At 36.1% G+C, this 24,415-nt stretch overlaps 1 protein-coding gene across 1 annotated transcript in view; it reads left to right on the top strand.

Moving 5' to 3' along the window:
• The window catches only part of LOC127840953 (pentatricopeptide repeat domain-containing protein 3, mitochondrial-like), a 59,458-nt gene that overhangs the window by 1,593 nt on the left and 33,450 nt on the right, over positions 1-24,415 (top strand). Inside the window, exons 2-10 of the mRNA XM_052369417.1 lie at positions 2,698-3,043; positions 4,652-4,717; positions 11,504-11,608; positions 17,764-17,887; positions 19,639-19,768; positions 21,650-21,737; positions 21,997-22,054; positions 23,239-23,318; positions 24,113-24,278. Of these exons, the coding sequence (XP_052225377.1) occupies positions 2,698-3,043; positions 4,652-4,717; positions 11,504-11,608; positions 17,764-17,887; positions 19,639-19,768; positions 21,650-21,737; positions 21,997-22,054; positions 23,239-23,318; positions 24,113-24,278 (1,163 nt within the window). The remainder of the gene's footprint in view (positions 1-2,697; positions 3,044-4,651; positions 4,718-11,503; positions 11,609-17,763; positions 17,888-19,638; positions 19,769-21,649; positions 21,738-21,996; positions 22,055-23,238; positions 23,319-24,112; positions 24,279-24,415) is intronic.

Here is a 24,415-nt window from a genome sequence, read left to right as displayed (position 1 = left end):
TCTGCCTGTCTAAATCTAAGCCGTCATCGTCCCAGTGAAAAAAAATCTGATTTTGAATAGTTGGACATGATTCCCTGATGTCAAAATACAAAATGACTCGTGTAACACCGACCGTGATTTTCAAGAATCTTTAATAAACTGACAATTTAAGGTAAATAACATTATATATAATTATACATAATTCCCTTGTTGATAATTAACAGCAAACGATGAATGTTTTTGACACCCATTTTATTTCAAGTATGCATGCAAAGCCGAATAAAATCGAGAGGGTCCGCTATATACGCTGTTTCATCATAAATTTAACACCCTTTCTGTGTTATAAACAAGAGCTGAAGTCGTTAATTTGTTAAGATTTATTTATAATAAGCTTTATTGATATGTTTCGTGAACAAAATACTACAATATATTTCATAACAAATATAATAATCATGGCAAAGGAAATTCAATGACCGGTTTCTAAACAAAAGCATAATCGCCAAGACCGTAGCATCAGTTCAGTGCGTAAGGAACGCGCGCTACTTTCTTCCGCCTTCATTCCTTAATTACTTTCGTTTTTAAACAATTTTTTTTTCTATCGTATACAGAATTCTATTCTCCTAAGCAAGGTGTAATTTTTTAAACTGAACTCCATATATAAACGCTACAAATTTGTATTAAGTACGAACATGTCAACGGTAAATCTAGATTCTAAACTCAAAAACGGTATGATATTTGCAAAAGTTAAAGTTATAACTCGCCGGGCTGTAGAAATCAGAAAAAAAACTGAATATATATTTATATATCTTTTTACTACGTAACGTAAGCTTTCTAATGATATATAATTTGTCAAAATCGGTCGAGAAATGAAACTATAATTCAACAAAAGACGTGAGTGGGTACACCAAAATGTATAACCTCGGCGCTTCGCTGTACGCTAATTGTATAAGATCGATAGCCACAACACGGTAAAACGCGTGGTGGTAAAACAAAAAATGTGTATTTCTTGTGTTTATCTCGCTATAAATCCATTAATAACAACGGGAATATACTAAAACGTATATTTTTTGAAAGAGGAATTAATAAGCAACAAGATAACGTATAAACCAATAAAATCGGATGAATAGTTTTTGCAGAAGATTGAATTTACTACAGTAAGGGTCAAATACTCGATTCATCTCCTATCAATATACACTCCGTGATACAACTGGTAGTTTTAACACACACACATATAGGTTTCATTTAATTAAAGAGTACAAAAACCTAAAAAGTGATGTGGTTTGTTGTACAACAACAATTGGTTATGTGTAACCTATTCAAAAAATAATTTCGTTCAAGATAATTCAATGTAATTCTATAAACGACAAACACACTTCGTTTGTTGTGTATGGTTATTTTTAAAAATGTACATAAGTGGTTTAAAAGCACAATTTTTACACATTTAAGAGGTAATCGCTCACATTTATGTCTAATTAATGATAATTTTAATCATTAGCAAAGATTTAACGAGAAAAAGTGAAGTTTAAGTTGAACTCAATTTGCTATAGGAAAACGACGGTAGCCGTTTAGACGTAAGCGGGGTAGCTTACGTCTAATTATTTGGACTAATTGCCATACTGCTAGTATGTTAGAACTGTAAACGAAAGCACTATAACCTACACATTTTCAGTTTTGTTTGAACTTTTTAAATAAAACTAGAATTAAATTTATTCTACCAGTTCAATTTTTGTTGCTGTTTAGCTTCCTTGTGTTGTGGGCCAGGGGCTATTTATCTTCCCTGGAAATGCTCAGATTTTACATTCCACTGATCATCAATGATAATTGTCTCTGCTCACATCCTGTTATGAAGCATGTAAATCAAATAGACATTTATGAGGATTTCATAGTTTAGTGTCAGTATTGAATGGAAAGGAAGTTTTGATAAGCGATGGGTTAATTAAAATTGCAACTGGTAGTCAAGAGAAATGAATTGATAGTTAACCTGACACCAGGGCTCGAATTTAACTTTTCTTTCTACTAGCAAAACATTGCGAGCAGCATAAATACCAGCTCGTAAAATCAAAAACATTCTCGCAAATTTTGCTGGAAACATAAATAAAAGCAAGTTTGGACATTAGTTTAGTACTATTAAAACTAAATAAAATATGACATCAACCAAAAGTTTTGGTGTTGTATATGGCGTTCTTCTTCCCACTTTTTCACTGTTTTTGTGGAAGAATTTAATTTCCTTTTTTTTCTCAACTCAACGGTTTACTTTGCTTTATATTTCGTATTGTTATTTCAATCTGTGGGCAAAAAGAAACTAGTTATTTTTCGCTTCGATGACATGACTGTTCAGGTTTTTTGTCTTTTATAGTGAACATGTGTGGATAATCGACTGTTTCATGTTCTTTGTACCAATACCATCCGCATATATGTACTATAAGTATACCAGTCTACATACAAGGTGCGAGCTTCCGCATATGGGTATTCGGACGTTCTATTAATTGACCTGCGGTTTAGCGTTCACAACGTCGAGTGCATTTAGCAATATAACTCTTTTTTTTCATTATTTCTTCACTCGCAAAAAATTCTAGTGGCTTAAAACTTAACTCACAATCGGTATTTTTCACACGCATTTTGCGAGTGTGCGAGTGTTAATTTCGAGCCCTGGAAACCATGGTATAAAGAAAACAGTCACTGATATGATCTTTGTAGTTTATTTGTACTATATTTTAGATGTGTGCTGTGTACACAGAAGAAATCATGTGCAACAGTCTCAGATGAGAAGAATGACTCACATTTGGATAAAACACACAAACCTCAGAGACTTGGGTACTGGGTTCCTTTAGATGCGCTTGGTGTGAAAGTACATCCAGAAGAGAAAGAAAAGCTAGATAAATATTTCTCAAGGAACAAAGACAATAAAAAGTATGACGTTTTTCAAGAAGTGCCTCAAAAACCGATTGCTGGTAACTCTACCATCTTAGTCAAAGGAAATGGCAAAACGCCTATTGCAATCCCAAAGAAAAAGAAGCGAGATTCTCTTTCAGTATTGAAAGCATTGGCATCAACTGTTGGCACGGTATGTCACAACACAAGCGTCAGTAAAGCAGTAGATAAAAAAGTTGTTTTCATTTGTTACCAGAATGTTTTATTAAACTGGGTTAACTTTTACTTTGTGAAAAGTAACCTGTTCCAAATAAACACTGCGGTCCTTACTATTAAATGAGAAGTTTACTTAGTTTAAACCTATTCATTTTAGCTTTATTGCATAGAAAGCCCAAGGTTTATTTGAAACACTCTGGAGTCCATTTCCTGGGACTAGAACCAGTGCTTGGTGTCCATGGGGGAAATCTAAAGAATGCTTCCACAGTGGTGATCGTACTCGTTACCTCCCGATCGCCAGGCGGACACCATATCCACTACACCACTGCGACCTTAAAGTTTGCTTGAGACATGTACCATATTTAGGTGTCAGGAAAATATACCTCAGATTATCATATCGGTAATTACTCAATGTTTTTCGGGCACTTGAAAATAATTTAAAAAAGTTGCGTCAGAAAATTTAAATACAAAAAATATTAGAAAAATACAGGTGTCCGAATATTTTTAGACAAAAATTAAGGTGTCCGAAAATTATAATTATATTGAAATAAAAGCAATATATCAATATACAATTATTGTATTGTGATTTACTCTTCTATCTCTGCTTTGAAATAAATACAATTTCACAGCGCTGCTAACTCTTGCCTGAAATGATAGAACCAAAAAGTAAGAAAATCAAACATTCTTCTTCCTTAATAGGACGGATGTGTTTAAAATGCTGTTGGGTGAATCAATTGCTTTCTACCTGTATACATGGTTATTTACCCAATTGTGCGAATGTAGTGGTCAGTTGCCCTCAGGCATGCCTCTGCAAAGTTTTATGACCTTAAATCGGTTGTAAAAATCCATGCTCGAAGTGTCACAAGAAAAGCTAAAACTGGGCCGAAGTCTGTAGAATAGCGCGGTTTAATATACTGTCCGAAAATAAAGAGACAACAGGGCTTTTCACCCATTTATAACCGGGGCCAAAATTCGGCCCCGTCCAATTGAAAATAAGGTCAATGACATTTTTTCCCAAAATTGATAGAGGAATTTCCAAAATAAAAAAAACAAAAACAAACATATTTTTATTTTAATAAGACATATTGGGCATCTCCCAAATTTAAAGCAATTAGCTCTAATATGATTAAGAATGCACCATAATGTGTTTTTTTAATACGTCTGCACAATGAAAAAGACCCTGTTTCAAAAACTTTTAAAAACACGGCCTTCCCAAAATGAGCAGTTATCGCGCATGAAATTTGAATTTGCAATTTGAAAGGCTAGGGCCTCTTCATAATTTCCTGATGAAAAGCCCTGGGCAATAATTATGTACAAAAACCTTTATGTCCGAAAATTAAGAGTAACACAAAATAATTATTTTTGCTAAAAAAGAGGGTGTCCAAAAACTTAGAGTGTCCGAAAACTTTTTAAATTTAGTAATTACCGTAGAAATAGTAGCATACGTCTATATAATATCCTTCTCCTGTCCTGGTCAATGTCCTAAATCACACCCGTGAATTCGGCCTCTATTATAATTTCTGTAATTCTTTTTTCTTCTCTTATTTTAGATCATAAAGATGTTTATTGTGTATGTTTTTTTCAGGATCCAAGTGCTCCACATTATTCCTTCATTGATGACCCATACCTGATGCCAACCTTTAGGAATCAGGTACTGTATTTAAACTATTCAGTTATGTTCTATATTGAAGAAAGCATCAGTGGTCTTGAAGCCACACATTAAAATGACAAAAGTGATGAACAGATTTGAGCCACACTCTGACAAATGCGGGCTTAATGCATGTCAGTGTTTTTTTCACCATTTTGGGAATGGGGCCGGGTGCCTTTGGATTGGGAAAATTTGCGGCGTTATGACTAAAATTGGGAAATTAGTGTTGTTATTTTGCTATAAAAAGCTTCAAAATTTAGAATACAAGTGTTTTCAATATTATGTTTACTTAGGTTGGAATTATATGGATGGGAGTGGAACAAAATATTGAAATCTAAAAAAAAAATTTTTTTTTTTTTTGAAACCTTCCATAGGGAAGTTTTAGCTCCCATTTGGGAAAATTATATAATTGGAATGGGGCAGATTACCGGACCCAATTTTGAATGAAAAAAAACACTGCATGTGCTTTTTATGTTTGAAGGATTTCTTTTCTTAACAAAAATCCAGTCTAGGTGGAATGTGTAAAACACTGACTCATCTTGGGCACACTGTATGCATGTGCATTAAGTCCGGTTATCTGAGAGCCACACTGTATGCATGTGCATTAAGTCCGGTTATCTGAGAGCCACACTGTATGCATGTGCATTAAGTCCGGTTATCTGAGAGCCACACTGTATGCATGTGCATTAAGTCCGGTTATCTGAGAGCCACACTGTATGCATGTGCATTAAGTCCGGTTATCTGAGAGCCACACTGTATGCATGTGCATTAAGTCCGGTTATCTGAGAGCCACACTGTATGCATGTGCATTAAGTCCGGTTATCTGAGAGCGCTTCTCTAGGTGTGAAAATAAACATGAAACTGAATTGGTTTCATTAAATCATGTAGTTCTGAATGCATAATCTTTTTAATTTCAGTAATTAAACTGTAATGTTTGTTGCCTGTTTTCATTTTTTTTAGGGGGGTTTTCTACAGAAAGATTTTATTTAATAGAACTGTTAACATCACATTTTTTACCTTATTGTATAACCATTATTTGGTCATATTCCCAATGGCAAATAGTTTTTTAAATTCCCAAATCCAGTCAAACAATTCCCGATTGATGTTTCACCTTCCAGAGGTTTGGAAAGCATAGAAATAAATAGCTGGAGGTTTTAATATCAATTTATCATATATCCATATGTTTAGCAGTTTTTTTCCTCACTAGAAATTGGAACCTGAAAACAGTACTATTCACAATCCAAGATTATATCATTTTTCCCAAATTGAAGGCAACTTAACCAAATCAAGGAAAATAAATTCATAAAGTACATTCAATTCTGTGCTTCGTTTTATTTTATTTTTAATAGCATTTATCTGAATTTAAATAAGTTACTATATTTTGCTATGGAAGCTAACTGCTTTTTGTGTGGGTGTTTTTTTAATTGTTTACATTTCACTTGCTGTTATGTACATTGGGTGTAAGAACCAAATAAATTGCATTTTGTTTTTTCAAGTGGGAAGCGCTTATAATTAACAATAATTAATAATTAACAAAGAGATTTTCATTATTGATGTCAAATATGAAATAAATTAATATGCAAACCTGTTCACTGATGAACATGTGAAATGAAACTGTGACTTATTAAATGATGTAAGCAATTTCCTATTTAAAGATGCTTTTCTGACCTTATTTTAAGTACAATTATAATTGGAACAAGTTGTTTTAAAATGCATTAGTTTAACTTATTGGGTCTGACATTGACTTGATACCTTTAAAAGAATGTAATACAATTCCCAATTTGGCTGAAAACCTTTCCCCTATAAGAAGCAAAGTTTAAATGGCTTTTGCAAACAGCATAAAACCAGAACAGCCCACAAGTAACTCCCTGTCTGTTCAGCTTTTATGCTGTTTGCTACTCATCAGTAACTACGTATTGGAGATGAAGCCCTTAAAAACTTGAAATTAGAAAGAAAGGTATTAAATTAAATTAACTTTCTAAGGGACAACAAATGGACAAAAATTCCAAATTATACAGGTATTATATATGTCATTATCCGAAAATGGTGAGAAAAAGCCATGGTAAAAAATTAATATTTTGAAATTCTTCATCTTCAAATAGCATTGTCCTTTTCTTTAGATTGTTTAGGCCACCAACATCTTTGGTTTTTAGTTTCAACTGTTACAACTTTTTAATTGTACTTGTATGAATTTATGCAGAATTTAATGCCCCCTTGTAAGTTAATCTAATTTCCTGAAGTCATTACCTAATTCATTTAAGATTGTGTGTGTTTTTAGCTCACCTGAGCACAATGTGCTCATGGTGAGCTTTTGTGATCGCCTTTTGTCCGTTGTCCGTCGTCCGTCGTGGGACGTCAACATTTGCATTGTTCACTCTCTAGAGGCCACATTTATTGTCCAATCTTAATGAACTTTGGTCAGAAGATTGGTTTCAATGATATCTTGGATGAGTTAGAAAATGGTGACGTTTGCTTGAAAAACATGGCTGCCAAGGAGCAGGGCATTTTTCCTTATATGGCTATATATGGCTATAGCAAAATCTTGTTAACACTCTAGAGGCCACATTTATTGTCCGATCCTCATAAAACTTGGTCAGAAGATTCATCCCAATAATATCTTGGACGAGTTTGAAAATTATGCCGGTTGGTTCAAAAACATGGCCGCCAGGGGGCGGGGCATTTTTCCTTATATGGCTATAGTAAAACCTTGTTAACACTCTAGAGGCCACATTTTTCTTCCGATCTTCATGAAACTTGCTCAGAAGATTTGTCCCACTGATATCTTGGATGAGTTCAGAAATTGTAACCTTTGCTTGAAAAACATGGCTGCCAAGGGGCGGGGCATTTTTCCTTATATGGCTATATATGACTATAGTGAAATCTTGTTAACACTCTAGAGGCCACATTTATTGTCCAATCTTCATGAAACAAGGTCAGAAGATTCATCCCAATAATATCTTGGACTAGTTGGAAAATGATGCCGGTTGGTTGAAAAACATGGCCGCCAGGGGGAAGGGCATTTTTCCTTATATGGCTATAGTAAAACCTTGTTAACACTCTAGAGGCCACATTTATTGTCCAATCTTGATGAAATTTGGTCAGAAGATTTGTCTTAATGATATCTTGGATAAGTTCGAAAATGGTTACATTTGTTTGAAAAACATGGCCGCCAAGGGGCGGGGCATTTTTCCTTTTATGGCTATATAAGGCTATAGTAAAATCTTGTTAACACTCTAGAGGCCACATTTATAGTCCGATCTTCATGAAACTCGGTCAGAAGATTCATCCCAATAATATCTTGAAAGAATTAAAAAATGATGCCGGTTGGTTGAAAAACATGGCCACCACAGGGGCGGGGCTATTTTCCTTATATGGCTATTGTAAAACCTTGTTAACACTCTAGAGGTCACATTTATTGTCCAATTTTCTGATCATCATGAAACTTGGTCAGAAGATTTGTCCCAATGATATCTTGGATGAGTTCGAAAATGGTTTTGGTTGCTTTAAAAACATGGCCACCAGGGGTGGGGCATTTTTCCTTATATGGCTATATATGGCTATAGTAAAACCTTGTTAACACTCTAGAGGCTACATTTATTGTCCAATCTTATGAAATTTGGTCTAAAGATTGGTCTCAATGATATCTTGGATGAGATTGAAAATAATAATGTTTGCTTGAAAAAAATGGCTTCCAAGGGGCGGGGCATTTTTCCTTATATGGCTATAGTAAAATCTTGTTAACACTCTAGAGGCCACATCTACTGTCCGATCTTCATGAAACTTGGTCAGAAGATTCATCCTGATAATATCTTGGACGAGTTCAAAAATGATGCCGGTTGGTTGAAAAACATGGCTGCCAGGGGGCAGGGCATTTTTCCTTATACGGCTATAGTAAAACCTTGTTAACAGTCTAGAGGCCACATTTATTTTCCGATCTTCGTGAAACTTGGTCAGAAGATTTATCCCAATAATATCTTGTTATCTCAGGTGAGCAACTTTGGGCCTTTCAGGTCCTTTTGTTTTAAATCTCAAATCACCTGTGAACTCTCCTAAGGTAACAGACCTGGGCTTGTCAATGATTACATTTCTACTGTTTAAATAGTTAGTTAAAGGCCTAACATTTGTCTATTGTACACACATGATTAAGCAATGAACCAATGAGCAGGGGACAAAAATTCCACTCGTCCGCTCGTATTGACAAGTGAAATCCTGAAAGGAGGAGTGAATTTTCCTAAAGCTCTCATCCTACAGGACAAGTGAAAAAGCTGATGTTAAAATATGTATTTTTTATCAGTAAGACTCTTTTTTCATTTACTAAAATCATTTCATTAAAGCAAATCTATTTTGAAAGTAAAACCCAAATGAACTGGAAATTGTAATTGTAAATTTCATACAACAGGTGCGCGTTGTTATGCGAGACTGTTTTCCGAGTAAATATTGGCTTTTTGGTGTAAACTTTGTGCGTGCATGTTGACAGGGAACCATCCGACTGCATTCACTGTTAGTATTAGTTTTTAAAGAATTATTTAACTGCAAAGTACAGTTTTAAACCAGTGAGGCAGTCTGAAATTTGTCTGAAAAATGTCTGACATACGAGCGTTCTTTAAAGGGAGCGGGGGACACACAGCAGTTGGTATATAACAAGACCAAACGTTCGCAAACTGTCCAAAATGCGTGGGCGAAAATGGAGAATGGCAAACTATTTTGTAGCGTTTGTGTCCTGTATTCCTCATTGTCTGACCAAGAATTTTATTAGTCATATCAGCCTTTTGCAATCTTTATTTCACACATATTTGAAGGACAAGTGCATGTATTTGCAGGACGAGTGAAAATTTTTATTCACTCATCCTGAAGGACGAGTGCGGTATAGAAATATTTTGTCCCCTGCCAATGAGCCATGGGTCTGACATTGACTTGATACCTTTAAAAAAATGTATAAAAATTCCCTTTTTTTTGGCTAAAAACCATGTTGTTTCTTTCCATTTTGATCAGTATTGGTACCATTCATAAATGGGCAGTTTAGTATTTTCTGTTTTATAATTAATACATTATTTTTCATAAGTTAAGAAATCAAGCATGTATACTTTTTTCCAATTTAAAGTGATCAGAAAAATTTCAAATTTTACAGGCATATGTCATAATCCAAAAATGATTTGAAAAAGCCCTGGTAAAATTAATATTTTGACATTTTTCATCTTCAAAATGCATTTTCCTTTTCTTTAGATTTTTCGGGCCATGAACATCTTTGTATATTATTTTCACCTGTTACAAATTTTTAATGTTAATTGTAAGAATAAATTCAGAATTTACCACCCCCTTGTAATTTTATCTAATTTCTTGAAGTAATTGTATGATTCATTTCGGAATGTGTGTTTTTTATCACATTTCTACTGTTTCAATAGTTAATTAAAGGCCTGCCATGTGATGGGAAAACTGCAGGGCTTAATGATTGTGCGTAAAGTGTCATCCTAGACGAGCCTGTGCTATCTTCACAGGCTAATCAGGGACAAAACTTTCTGCATTCACTTTATTTTAATTTAAAACATCTGCTTTAAAGGAAAAAGTCCTGAAGTCAGAAAGTGTTGTCCTCTTATTAACCCTTTCCCACTTAAAAGCGAAGTTAAAACTGATATGTGTAAACAGCATAAAACCAGAACAGCCTGCAAGTAACTCGCAGTCTGTTCAGGTTTTATGCTGTTTGCAGCTCATCAGTATCTAAGGTCGTGAAATGAAGCCTTACAAACTTGAATCTTGTAAGAAAGGCCTTTAATTAAAATTAATTTTCTAAGGGACTACAAATGAGTGAAAATACTTGTCTAAGTAGTAAAGGGTTAACCTGTGTGGGACGAACACTTTACGCACATGTATTTATGCCCAGTTTTCTCAGAACAAGGCTCCAATGGTCTCTTTTTCTTTCTTTTATACCCAATGCAGAGCTCCAGATAAGGTTTCGTGAAATTCTTAACGTTACTACCAGATTTTCAAAAATAATTCTTAACTCTGAAATTTTATTCTTAACGTTACTATGAAGTTTTGGAAAATAATTCTTAACTTTTCTAAATGACCTAAAAATAAATAATATTGGTTATTTTCATGCAAAAAATCAAAATAAACATACTTGCAACTTAATTTTAACAAGTTCAACAGTGTCTATTCAGTATTATACAATTTTATTTTTCAAATACCTTCATATGCCCAAACTGTGCTTAGATTGCATGCCTTCGATGAATTTTTACATATTTCACAATTAAATCGGGTCTCCCCTTCAATATTTTCAACGATTGGCCATCGGAATTGTCCCTTCCACTTGTTCAATGTTTTTTTGTTAAAGTTTGGACCCGTCGTGTCGCGTTTTTTTTTAGCTTTTCCGACTGTTTCGGCAACTGAACATACAACATCGTATAAGATCTTTTCTATAATGTCTTTCTTAACATTCAACTTCGGCTCACTTTGCATACAATATGTTAAAAGCGTGTTTTTGCACGCTTTGCAGTTTTTTAGGACACTCTCTGGGCGCCACCATTGTTATTTGACAGATAGACTGTACAAGCCGCTTTTATTGGAAAAAATGCGCTTTGTTAAACAAACCTGATAACCATTTTATATAAGCACAGAAAAGATCTTTAATGCGCGAAAAGAACTTAATAAAAATCGATATGAACCGATGTAAAAAAAATATTCGTAACTTGATTTTGTAATTCGTAATGGTACGACAAGATTTTAAAATAAATACGTAACGGATTTGAAAATTATTCGTAATTACGAATGTGATGTTTTTGTTCCTTCCAGGAGGTCTGCTTGATGGCGAAGGCGTCTGGGAAAAGAGCAGCGCAGTACTTCGTCAACAAACACAGTGACTTGTTTGGCCACAACGATGCCCGCCCACATATACCCGTATGTCCCAATCCATCCGTTGTGATTGTTGAGTTTGTATTATATAAAGGGCCCTCCAGCTTTGTAAATGATTCTTAACTTTATTTAACTTATTTCAGAATTATTACAATTTTAAATATTTATGTGGTTTTGTAAGTAACTAAATGTAGCCAGATGAACATTATTTTGCCAATTTTTATGCCCCCCTTCGAAGAAGAGGCGGTATATTGTTTTGCACATGTCTGTCTGTCCGTATGTCCGTCTGTATGTCCGTAAACCAGATGGTTTCTGGATAATAACTCAAGAACGCTTGGGCCTAGGATCATGAAACTTCATAGGTACATTGATCATGACTCGCAGATGACCCTATTGATTTTGAGGTCACTAGGTCAAAGGTCACGGTGACCAGAAATAGTAAAATGGTTTCCGGATGATAACTCAAGAATGCTTAGGCCTAGGATCATGAAACTTCATAGGTACATTGATCATGACTCGCAAATGACCCCTATTGATTTTCAGGTCACTAGGTCAAAGGTCAAGGTCACGGTGACCCGACATAGTAAAATGGTTTCCGGATGATAACTCAAGAAAGCTTATGCCTAGGATCATGAAACTTCATAGGTACATTGATCATGACTCGCAGATGACCCCTATTGACCTTCAGGTCACTAGGTCAAAGGTCAAGGTCACGGTGACTTGACACAGTAAAATGGTTTCCGGATGATAACTCAAGAATGCTTACGCCTAGGATCATGAAACTTCATAGGAAATTGATCATGACAAAGCCAAAAAACGTATTCACACAATTGCTGCCACTACAACTGACAGTCCATATGGGGGGCATGCATGTTTTACAAACAGCCCTTGTTTTATTTTAGCCATTGGATAGTCTGTCAAATGATAGGGTATGCCTTGATCATACTATATCATAAATATTCTTGGATGATATTAGTTCTTACTTTTGTTGAACTTGTAAATTTTCACTTGACAAATATTGTGATTAATTATTAATGCCATTGTATACTCTTCATAATAGAGTGTCAATATCAGTTGTGTTTTATTTGTTCATGTTAACAGAATGGCACCAATATTTACACGCTGAAACAATATATAAGAACATTAAGATGAATAATTCAATTGAACTAGTAACAAAAGTGTTAAACTTATTGTATTACAAAATAAATGTATCTATTTCTTCTAAATAGAAGGGTTGAGTGGGAAACTGTTTTATCTGCTAAACAAAGGGGAAGATCTAGAACCACAAAAGGTTCAGAGTGCTGATTTAAAAAGGGTCAGCTGGAAAGCTGGAGATATCTATTGACATTTTCTAATTATCCCCCACTAAATGCGAAGGGATATAGATTTGGCTTTGTTCATCTGTCTGTCAGTCCGTCCATGTGTCTGTCACAAAACTTTTCATCTTTATCTCAGAAACTATGTAAGATATCAGCATGAAACTTCATGGTGTATAGATATCAATCAGGAGAAGTGCCATGCACATGAACCATGACCCCACACTTTGTTAATTAAGAGTTATTGCCCCTTTTTTATGTCCCCCTTTGAAGAAGAGGGGGTATATTGGTTTGCTGGATGTCGGTCGGTCGGTCTGTCTGTAGACCAGTTGGTTTCCGATCAAAAACTCGTCAACAAGTTGACCGATTGGCTTGATACTTCATATGTGCATTGGCCTTGGGCAATAGATAAACCTTATCGAAATTGGGGTCATAAGGTCAAAGGTCAAGGTCACTGTCACAATAATTATTAAAATCATTTCTGATAAATATATCGTCAAGAATTGACCGATTGGCTTGATACATCTTATGTGCATTGGCCTTGGACAGTAGATGACCCCTGGGTCACTAGGTCAAAGGTTAAGATCACTGTCACAATACGTGTGAAAATCGTTTCTTATCAATAACTTGTCATCCAATTGTCTGATTGGCTTGATACTTCATATGTGCATTGGCCTGGGACAGTAGATGACCCATGTTGAAATTGGGGTCATTAGCTCAAAGGTCAAGATCAATGTCACAATTATTGTGAAAATTGTTTCTGATCAATAACTCGTCAACCAATTGACGGATTGGCTTAATGCTTCCCATGTGCATTGGCCTTGGACAGTAGATGACCCCTATTGATATTGGGGTTTCTGGGTCAAAGGTCAAGGTCACGGTCACAATAAGTGTGAATATTGTTTCCGATCAATAACTCGTCAACGAATTGACCGATTGGCTTGATACTTCACATGTGCGTTGGCCTTGGACAGTAGATGACCCCTATTGAAATCAGGGTAACTAGTTCAAAGCCCTGTTTTAGGGGGCATATGTCTCAGACCGCGGAACTCTTGTTTGTGTGATCTAACTTTCAAGGGCAATATCTCAGATACCGGGGCGTACAAGACTTCAAAATGAAACTTCATGGGTGTATTGATATCAATAAGGAGAAGTGCCATGCACATGAACCATAGCCCTTCACTTTTTTAAATAAGAGTTATTGTCCTTTGTTGTTTTTGTATTGTGCAAATTTTCAGGGCATAAATCAGGCTACAAAATTTCAGTATAAAACTGCATGGGTGTATAGATATAAATGAGGAGAATTGCAATGCATAAAAAGGATTACTCTACATTTAAATATATTTTTAGGATTATACCAAATATAAAGGGATTTGCACCCATCCATAGACAAACTTTATTTGGCGGGGGATATCAATTCAACAAATTTGCTTGTTAATAGCTAAATCCAACAAATTTCTTAGTCTAGGACTTGCAATTGAGGTATTTTTATTAGCTCATCTATTTTTTGAAAAAAAATGATGAGCTTTTGTCATCACCTTGGCGTCGGCGTCGGCGTAAGTTTTGCGTTTAGGTCCACTTTTCTCAGAAAGTATCAATGCTATTGCATTCAAACTTGGTACACTTACTTACTATCATGAGGGGACTGTGCAGGCAAAGTTAGATAACTCTGGCGTGCATTTTGACAGTATTATGTGCCCTTTTTATACTTAGAAAATTGAAAATTTTGGTTAAGTTTTGCGTTTAGGTCCACTTTTCTCAGTAAGTATCAATGCTATTGCATTCAAACTTGGTACACTTACTTACTATTATGAGGGGACTGGGCAGGCAAAGTTAGATAACTCTGGCGTGCATTTTGACAGAATTATGTGCCCTTTTTATACTTAGAAAATTGAAAATTTTGGTTAAGTTTTGTGTTTAGGTCCATTTTATTCCTTAAGCATCAAAGCTATTGCTTTCATACTTGCAACACTTACTAACTATCATAAGGGGACTGTGCAGGCAAAGTAATGTAACTCTGACTGGCATTTTGACAGAATTATGTGCCCTTTTTATACTTAGAAAATTGAAAATTTGATTAAGTTTTGTGTTTAGGTCCACTTTATTCCTACAGTATCAAAGCTATTGCTTTCATACTTGCAACACTTATGAACTATCATAAGGGGACCGTACAGGCAAAGTTATGTAACTCTGACTGGCATTTGGACGGAATTATGGGCCCTTTATACTTAGAAAATTGAAAATTTGGTTAAGATTTATGTTTTGGTCCACTTTACCACTAAAGTATCATAGATATTGCTTTCATACTTGGAACACTCACAAACTATCATAAGGGTACAGTAAAAGGACAAGTTGCATAACTCTGGTTGTCATTGTTACGGAATTATGGCCCTTTTTTGACTTCTTAACTTTTAATATATGGTTACATTTTGTGTTTCGATCCACTTTACTTCTTAAGTATCAAGGCTATTGCTTTCAAACTTCAAATACTTTCATGCTATCTTGTGGTTACTGTACCTGGCAAGTTGAATTTTACCTTGACCTTTGAATGACCTTGACTCTCAAGGTCAAATTATTAAATTTTGCTAAAATTGCCATAACTTCTTTATTTATGATTAGATTTGATTGATACTTTGACGAAACTACTCTTACCTGATATACCACAATAGACTCCACCCAAACCATCCCCCGTGCCCTTTTTTTTTTAAACGGTTATGTTTGAAATACCGTCCAACCATCGAACCCCAAAAATACCCCCCCCCATCGCCCCCCCATCGCCCCCCCCATCGCCCCCCCATCGCCCCCCCCCATCCCCCCCCCCCCCCCGCCCCCATTTTTTTTTTTTTTTTTTTTTTTCGCTTTTTTGGAAGATAATGTAATAAATGTCCACAACCCCACACTATACACCCCTCTTCACTCCACCCCTCCCTCCTTTGTGATTGAAAATGAGAGTCCCTTCACCTTTAAAAAGAAAATAGATGAGCGGTCTGCACCCGCAAGGCGGTGCTCTTGTTTAAGCATTGTCGTTATGACGAAAGGATTCGTGGTCGAAATAGATGCTTTACGTGTCTTCACTACTACAGTATAATAACCTCCCTTAGTTTTAAATTTGCCAGGTAAACAATATGAAATTGTAACTTGTTTTTCATAAAGTTAGTTAATTGTATAGCTAAAAATAATGTATTAAGCATTTAAAGAGTATTTGATATTTAAGGAATGTTTTTAGTAAACTCCTGCGTATATATTCGGCTAGTTTCTGTGTAAGTGAAGGAGAAATGCTGATCGGTAATCTCCGTAGAGTGCGGAGGGAATTCGGAAACATCGGTAGTTTCCGGATCATGCCTTGCCGTTGGCTAGGTGGCGCTGTGTTCTCCAGTATATAAAGGCTTCCAAATAGACAAGTTGGGCAGTTCTCCGGTGTATGCGAGCGGATCAACATCTGAAGAAAAGGGACGTTACTCTTAAAGAACAGTATTCTGGAGCAGTTGGGTAATTACGTTGGCTGCAAGCTTTAAACGGTGCTGCCCGGGCTGCAGAGTTCCTGTTCCTTGTAGAGGGTTTTCAGAGTGTTGGAGTATACGGACATCGTACAAGGCAGTGACGGAAGCTTCACCTCATGCCTTGGGGTGACGTGAGCCAGTGTCTTCGCGGAAGCCAGTAGCCTCACGGAGGCGGTAACCAGTAGCTTCACGGAAGCCGGAGGATTCGTTGAAGGCATCAGTCCCCTCTTTGGTCGCATTGTATATATCTTAATCGACTCGATTATTTTAAGTTCATAATCAGAAGGCAGGTAGCCTAAGGAAAATTATAATTACATTGTTATTTTGTAATTGGCCTTCCGAGGGTTTCGGAAGGAACATCGGCATTGTGAGGCCGCGCACATAGCGCTCGGTGGCGGTCTCAGGTAGTCAGCGGCTCGTGCTACATTGTCATTTACGATTGAATATTTATAAATATATTTTTAAGTTCAACTGATACGAACACATGGTTGTGTTATTAAACCGTTCCAGAGGGGTAGGAGGGGGATGCATGTGAACACATGGTTGTGTTTACCATTCCAGAGGGTTATGAAGGGGATGCAACACTTAGTTGTGTTAACCATTCCAGAGGGGTTAGAGGGGGATGCAGCACTTAGTTGTGTTAACCGTTCAAGAGGGGTAGGAAGGGGATGCATGTGAACACATGGTTGTGTTAACCATTCCAGAGGGGTTAGAGGGGGATGCAGCACTGGGTTGTGTTAACCATTCCAGAGGGGTTGGAGGGGGATGCAACACTTAGTTGTGTTAACCATTCCAGAGGGGTAAGAGGGGGATGCAACACTTAGTTGTGTTAACTATTCCAGAGGGGTAGGAGGCAGATGCAACACTTAGTTGTGTTAACCATTCCAGAAAGGTAGGAGGGGGATGCAACACTTAGGTGTAATAAGCATTCCAGAAAGGTAGGAGGGGGATGGTACACTTAGTTGTGTTAACCATTCCAGAGGCGTAGTATGGTAGGAGGGGATGCAAAGAAGAGCAGGACTCTGCTCACTACTATTTAACTCTAGATCATTACCAAGCACAATAGTTTTATGCTGAATCATTATGACTTCTAGTTACATAATATCATTGATACAATTAGCCAAAAAGAATTAACCCTTTCCTCCATAAAAGCAAAGGGAAAATGGCTCTGCAACCAGCATAAAACCTGTTATGGTTTTCTGCTCATCAGTAACAAAGGGTTGGAAATGAAGCCTTTCAAACTTAAATTTAATAAGAAAGGTTTTTGATTAAATGCAACTTTCTATAGGACTACTAATGGTTGAAAATAAGTACCTAAGTGGTAACAGGTAAAACAAACTAGCAAAAAGAGTTAATGCAGACACCTTGCATGTTTCCATCACAGGGGTTCCAGCCCCGGGCCAAGGGCTACAATGTCATTGATGTGGGAGAGAAGGCCCTGATGGAGCGTGTGGACCGCCGGGCAGTCAGACATGCAGTTGAGGTGTATGACAGAATGAGCGAACAAGGTAGTATACAAGCCACATCATGCAAATACGGGTCTTATGCAATATGCGGCAAGTTTTGTATATCAGCTTCGGCAATAGCGCAGTCTGGTTTGAAGATACTTGTATGATATAAAGAAAAGAGTAAGAATCCGTTGTTTAGTTGTTGTGAATAAATAACCTGTGATTTTATTATGCTCCCCCAAACTTTTGGGGGGAGCATATAGTCGCAGCTTAGTCTGTCCGTGCGTGTGTCCGTCCGTCTTTTCACAATTTTTGTCCAGGCTATTTCTCAGCAATTAATGACCAGAATTCAATTAAACTTTATATGAAGCTTCACTACCAAGAGGAGATGTGCATATTATCAGCCGGTTCTGGTCGGATGATTTTTCACAGAGTTATGGCCCTTTGAAATTTTCCATTAACTGTACATATAGTGCAATTCTTGTCCGGGCTATTTCTCAGCAACTAATAACTGGAATACAATGAAGCTTTATGGGAAGCTTAACTACCTTGAGGAGATGAGCATGTTATTAGTGGGTTCTGGTTAGATGATTTATTTAGAGAGTTATGGACCTTGAAATTTTTAAGTTGCTAAACCATCCATCGTATTATTTTGTCCAAAGTTGCCCCTCAAGACGTTTCCTTTTATTTGAATATATAGTGTAATATTGTGACAAAAAAAAACTTTGGGGAGCATCACCCGTCGCTGACAGTTTCTTGTTCCAAATGCTTGGATGCTTCATTGTTTGTGTCAATAAATGTGTACCTGTCATTACAAATAAAATTAAAATAATAATGTTATAACTATCTTCATAATAAATTGAAAGGTTTTGTCTCACAAAGCTCTTAAGCTTCTTAAATTCGCTACAGAAGCTTTAAATAGTCATAAAATGAGTCTTAATCATGGAAATCTAGGCTTAACCCTTTGTTACGCAGATACATATTTAACCATTTACCACTTAGATACATGTTTTGACGCATTTGTAGTCCCTTAGAAAGTTAAATTTAATTTAATACTTTCTTTCTACATTCAAGTGTTTAAGTCTTCATTTCCAAACCTAAGATAATAATTAGCAGCCAACTACATAACACTTGAACACGCTGCGAGTTACTCACATGCTGTTCTGGTTTTATTAAGTTTGCAAAAGCCATTTTTACTTTACCTCTGAGTGGGAAAGGTTTAATGCATGTGCATCAAGGAATACACAGTCGGTATATTGGATTTTTGTTTAGGAAAAAACCATCTTTAACCCTTTCCCACTCAGAGGCAAAATGAAAATGGCTATTTGCAAACAGCATAAAACCAGAACATCCTGCGAATAACTCACAGTCTATTCAGGTTTTATGACGTTTGCTGCTCAAAACTGCCTTAAAAACTTAAATCTTGTAAGAAAGGTCTTGTATTTAATCTAACTAATTAAATTTCTTAGTGACTACAAATGTGTGAAAAAAAAACGTATCTAAGTTGTATGGGTTAAACAAATAATTTCATAAAAGCTCAGTTTTCATAGAAAAAGGCTCAATTTAACCCTTTGCATGCTGGGAAATTTGTCGTCTGCTAAAATGTTGTCTGCTAAATTTCTAAAATAAGCATTTTCTTCGATTTTTTTCAAAGAATATTATCAGAATAGCAAACAGTTTGGATCCTAATGAGACGCCACGTTCTGTGGCGTCTCATCTGGATCCAAACTGTTTGCACAGGCCTTCAAAATTCGGTTCCCGCACTGAAAGAGTTATGCAATTCCTCTTTACCACCTGACTACTCTCCACAGGCCTGAAGTTATCACAGGAAGGGATGATGCGTCTACTTGAGCTACTCTGTGCATACCAGTGTCAGGACCCTGTACATGACATCTTCCCCGAGGAGAGGTTGGCTCAGCCAGACAACACAACCACCAGCAAGTATGTGTGGGAAAAACACAAAGCCATGTGCACATGTTTTTGTGACCCTTTACCACATAGATACATATTTTGACGCATTTGTAGTCCCTTAGAAAGTTGCATTTAATTAGATACCTTTCATAGTTAATTCAAGTTTTACAGGCTTCATTTCCAACCCTTAGCTACTGATGAGCGGGAAACAGCATACAACCTGAACAGCCTGCGAGTTTCTCACAGGCTGTTCTTGTTTTATGCTGGTTGCAAAAGCCATTTTCACTTTGCTTCTTATGGGGGAAAGAGTTGAGAGTTTCTGTTTACTTTGATCGTGTATTTTGATTTATTCTTGGCAAAGTGTGTGATTCTGCAAGTTTTAAATCTCCTAGTCTTTGCAAAGACTTTTTCAAGGCTATGAATCCATTCATTTGTAGATGCCTTTTTGAAAACAACAACATCATTATTATGGGAATACACTTGCAGGTGGGCAGACTTTATAAGGGGCAGATCTCTATCCAACAGAATAGATTTTCAAATAGCATGTCATAAGTGATACTCATGAGTAAATAGAGTGTTGTGCCAGCCCTCTAGGTCAAAGGTCAAGGTTACGATTCAAGGTCCATGGTAAAATAAAAAACTTCCACCTCTTACAATTTTTCTGAAGCGTCACTTCCTGATGCATGGATAGATTTTTCAAACCATGGGATGGAAGGGCTTATAGTGATGAGATGGAGTTTCAAATGCAAGAACCTTGCAACTAGGTTCAAAGTGAAGATGACAATAAAAGGTTGAAGTTTTAATTTTAGAAATTAATTCTTGACACTATGTCTGGAGCATATCTTTTGTCTGGGATAGATGGATTTTCAACTTGGTTGAATTGAGCAGCATTGTTCTGTTTCATGTAAGACACATAATCCCTTTGTCCCTAGTTGTAAGGTCAAGGTAACAGTGTTGTTGTTTTCATGTAAAATAGGCAGCGGTATTCGGCCCCATTTCCAATTAAAAAACCCATATATTTTTCCCAAATGGAACCTAGAAATTCCCAATTGAAGGTTTCCAAAAAAGCAATCTTTTATTATTTTTATTTTTTTAGATCTCAACATTTAATTGCTCTCCCATCAAGCCCTATAAGTTGAACCTTCTTTAATATATTCATGAAAACACTTTAATTTTCAATTTCCAAGCATTTATAAGCAAAGCAACAACAACACGAATTTCCCAATTGTAGTCAAAACGCTGCGGTTGTTCCCAATCTAAAGGGACCTGGCCCTGTTTCCCAAAATGGTCAAACAAACACTGGGTATTGCAACACTTTGTCCAGTTCAGTAATTAGTCAAGCATGAATGGATTTCCAACTAATTTGGTAGAAGTGACAAGAATTGTAGAATTGAGCGTCTTACACATTGAAAACAAGCACCTATGTCCAATTTCACAGTTTGAGGTCAAAGGTCAAAAAAAAATAATTGACACTTAACAATACGTTCTGAGAGCTTTTCTAGCATTAGTTAATTGTTAAACATTTTCTCATCAGTGACAGAAATTTTTTTCATAGAGTGTTGTTAGCAAAAAATCTGGTCAAGATCAAATAAGAAATGAGCAAAACTACGATATTTAAATGACCTTGCAGTTGCATGCTTACGACAATAGAGTGGCTCACACAAAAACCAGGTACCTAGTTTGAAGTTCAATGTCACAATTTATAGTCAAAGAACAATTGATACCTTGTCCGATGTTTACCTCCAAAAATACTTTATTACCAGGCAATGTTTATGCCAATTAAACTCTTGTTCATGTTTTGTTTATTTTTGTATAGGAAGTTGTAATATAAATGTGAACTAGAGAAAGAATAAATCAGATTATTATAAAACTTGTTTTATGCAATATTATGTAATATCAACCACATTTCAGACACATGGATAAAGCAATGGAGGTATTTGAAGGGATAGAGACAAGAACAGCCGATACATACAACTGGATCATACGAGGTCTTGCACAGGTTTGCCATCTTCCGTAGTTTTGAATGAACTTAATTTCTCATGAAATATGCAAAGGATTATTTAATTTCAATGAAAATATGGTAATAACTGTTATACCTTTAATGACTTTCTTTGGCTTTTTGTGCTTACGAAAATAATTTTTAAATTTTCATGTATAATATGGGTAATCCTTCTCTTGGTGGCAAACATTATTTTGAGTTTTTGTCACGTTTCTAAATGCTTTTTTATTTGTACCAAGGCTTGTTTTCCATTACCTAGGCAGGAGATTCTAGATGCTGGACATTGTTTGAAGAAATGGAGGTTGAGGAATTCACAGGTAAGTTTGCTTGTTTTAACTTATTTTTGTAGTTGTAAAATAATTTAGTATGAATCTGTGATGTGATATAAAAAATGCCTGGTGTTCATCAGATGCACAAGACCATGTGATCTTAACTAACTACCAGTGGTGTTGGTTTGTAGGTTATATAGTGGGTTTTTTTTTCATTAAAATTTGGGTCTGGAAGGTGGACCCATTCCCAATGGAAAAAAGTATATATTTTTCCCAAATGGGACCTATACTTCCCCTTTGAAATTTCCCCCAATTTTTTTTTTTAAATAAGTCTCAACCTGTCAATTATCTCCAAATCAAACTCTATAAGTTGAACCTTAGTAAATTTAATATTGAAAACACTTTTATTATCAATTTTAAAGTATTTGTAATTATAAAATCAACAATAGCGCAATATTAGTAAAAAGATATTTCCCAATCCATAAGGACCTGGCCCTTTTCCCAAAGTGGTGAGAAAAAAACACTGTTATAGAGGATTTATGTGTGTTTTGGAAGATTAACTAATTTGATTCTTGAGTGACTGAAATTCGTATTTTTATGAGTATTTGTTTTTAGCTCACCTAGGTACAAGGTTGCAGACTTAATAGCAGCCACAGTAGCTTATAAGCAGATTGTGCGACCTGGCTGTTGTCCCCATTTTTTCACAACACAGCTTATTTATAATATCTCTACAAACCAAGCCATTTGAAACAACTATGAATATATCCCCAATAACATATAAAGTTTGATAGGGGAGTTATGGGTGTAACTCTGTCTGTCAGGTTTTCTGTTGGTTGGCAGTCTGCATGAAATGTGGAATAAACTGCTTCTGCATTTCTAAAGCCATCAAATTCAGCATTAAATATGTCATGGACATGAAGTGTATATGTGAAGGAATCTTCTTTTGCCCATTTACCCGTCTTGTTCTCATAAAACTGGGCATAATGCATGTGCGTTGTGTCATCCCAGATTAGCCTGTGCAGTCCGCACAGGCTAATCAGGAACGACACTTTCCGCTTTTATTGTATTTTTCGTTTAAAGGAAGTCTCTTCTACACAAAAATCCAATTAAGGCGGAAAGTGTCGTCCCTGATTAGCCTGTGCAGACTGCACAGGCTAATCTGGGACAACACTTTATGCACATGCATTAAGCCCAGTTTTCTCAGAACGCTACTCATATTATGCTTGTTTCAGCTGACCTTGGGACGTTCAATGACCTTCTCAACCAGATGGGGAGGGAGGCCTCTACCAACAGGTCGTTTGACGAAGTCAAGGTAGGGACAAGGTCAAAATAAAAGAAACTGTATATGCTATATGTTGGTTGAGTCGTGGGTAATTTTCATAAAGTGGTTACATCACAAATATTTTATAAATTTATGACTATGAATCATTATAAACATAATTATTAACCTCTGTTCTTTATATATATACTTTTTTTCCAAAAGTTTATCATCAGTAATAATAATAAATAATCAATTTTCTTGATAGCGTCAAACTGCCATCTTGAAAATGTTTTCTTGTTGAGCCGTGTATTCTGATTGGCTATTCCAATTTCAAGATTTCATATCTATAAATAGCCTTAAAACTGACATTTCAGAGAGGAGTAACTTGTTTGTGAAAAAATGTCAACAGACAATGTAGTATGGAACATAATCATAAATAAGCGATTTTGTGTTACTTAGGAACACTATATGAACAATTTATAAAAGAGGAAATATTTGACAAGAGCTGTGATGAATTACAATATTGACCTGTTTGCGTCGCATTTTTTATCAGAAAAACAATGTTGACTTGGTCAAAACTATTTTTCTTACAACTGCATAATGTTGGAACGTGTAATCACATCAGCACAGGCTAATCTGGGACTATACTTTCTGCCTGAACTGGATTTTGGCTAAGAAGAGACTTTCTGTAAACAAAAAAACCCCATAAAAGCAGAAAGTGTCATCCCTGATTAGCCTGTGCAGTCTCCACAGGCTATTCTGAGATTACACTCTACCCGCATGCATTAAACCCCTTTTTCACAGAGCATGGCTCAAACCTATTTCAAGGTTTATGATATTTCCAGAATGTTCTAAAGAAGATGACAGCAGAGGGCGTGCAGCCCGACCTTGAGACGTTCCATGGCATGCTACGGTTTCTGAAGTGCCTGATGCCAAAGGACGGTTACCTTGGTAACAAGGTTGTGGCTAACGTACGCCAGGTCCTAGCTGAGATGAGGGAGTTGGATATAGGTAAGGGAACCGTGAGATGTCCTGGACTATGTTGTAAAACAAGAAAACAATTAGTTCAAGTGACTTAGTCATTAAAAATGACCCTCCAAGAGGCAACTTCTTGAAGAAATGAATTGCATTAAGACGATAATAGTAAA

This window comes from Dreissena polymorpha, chromosome 8 (assembly GCF_020536995.1).
Source record: "Dreissena polymorpha isolate Duluth1 chromosome 8, UMN_Dpol_1.0, whole genome shotgun sequence".
In the NCBI taxonomy this organism is placed as follows: domain Eukaryota; kingdom Metazoa; phylum Mollusca; class Bivalvia; order Myida; family Dreissenidae; genus Dreissena; species Dreissena polymorpha.
This window is presented reverse-complemented; position numbering and strand designations above follow the sequence as displayed.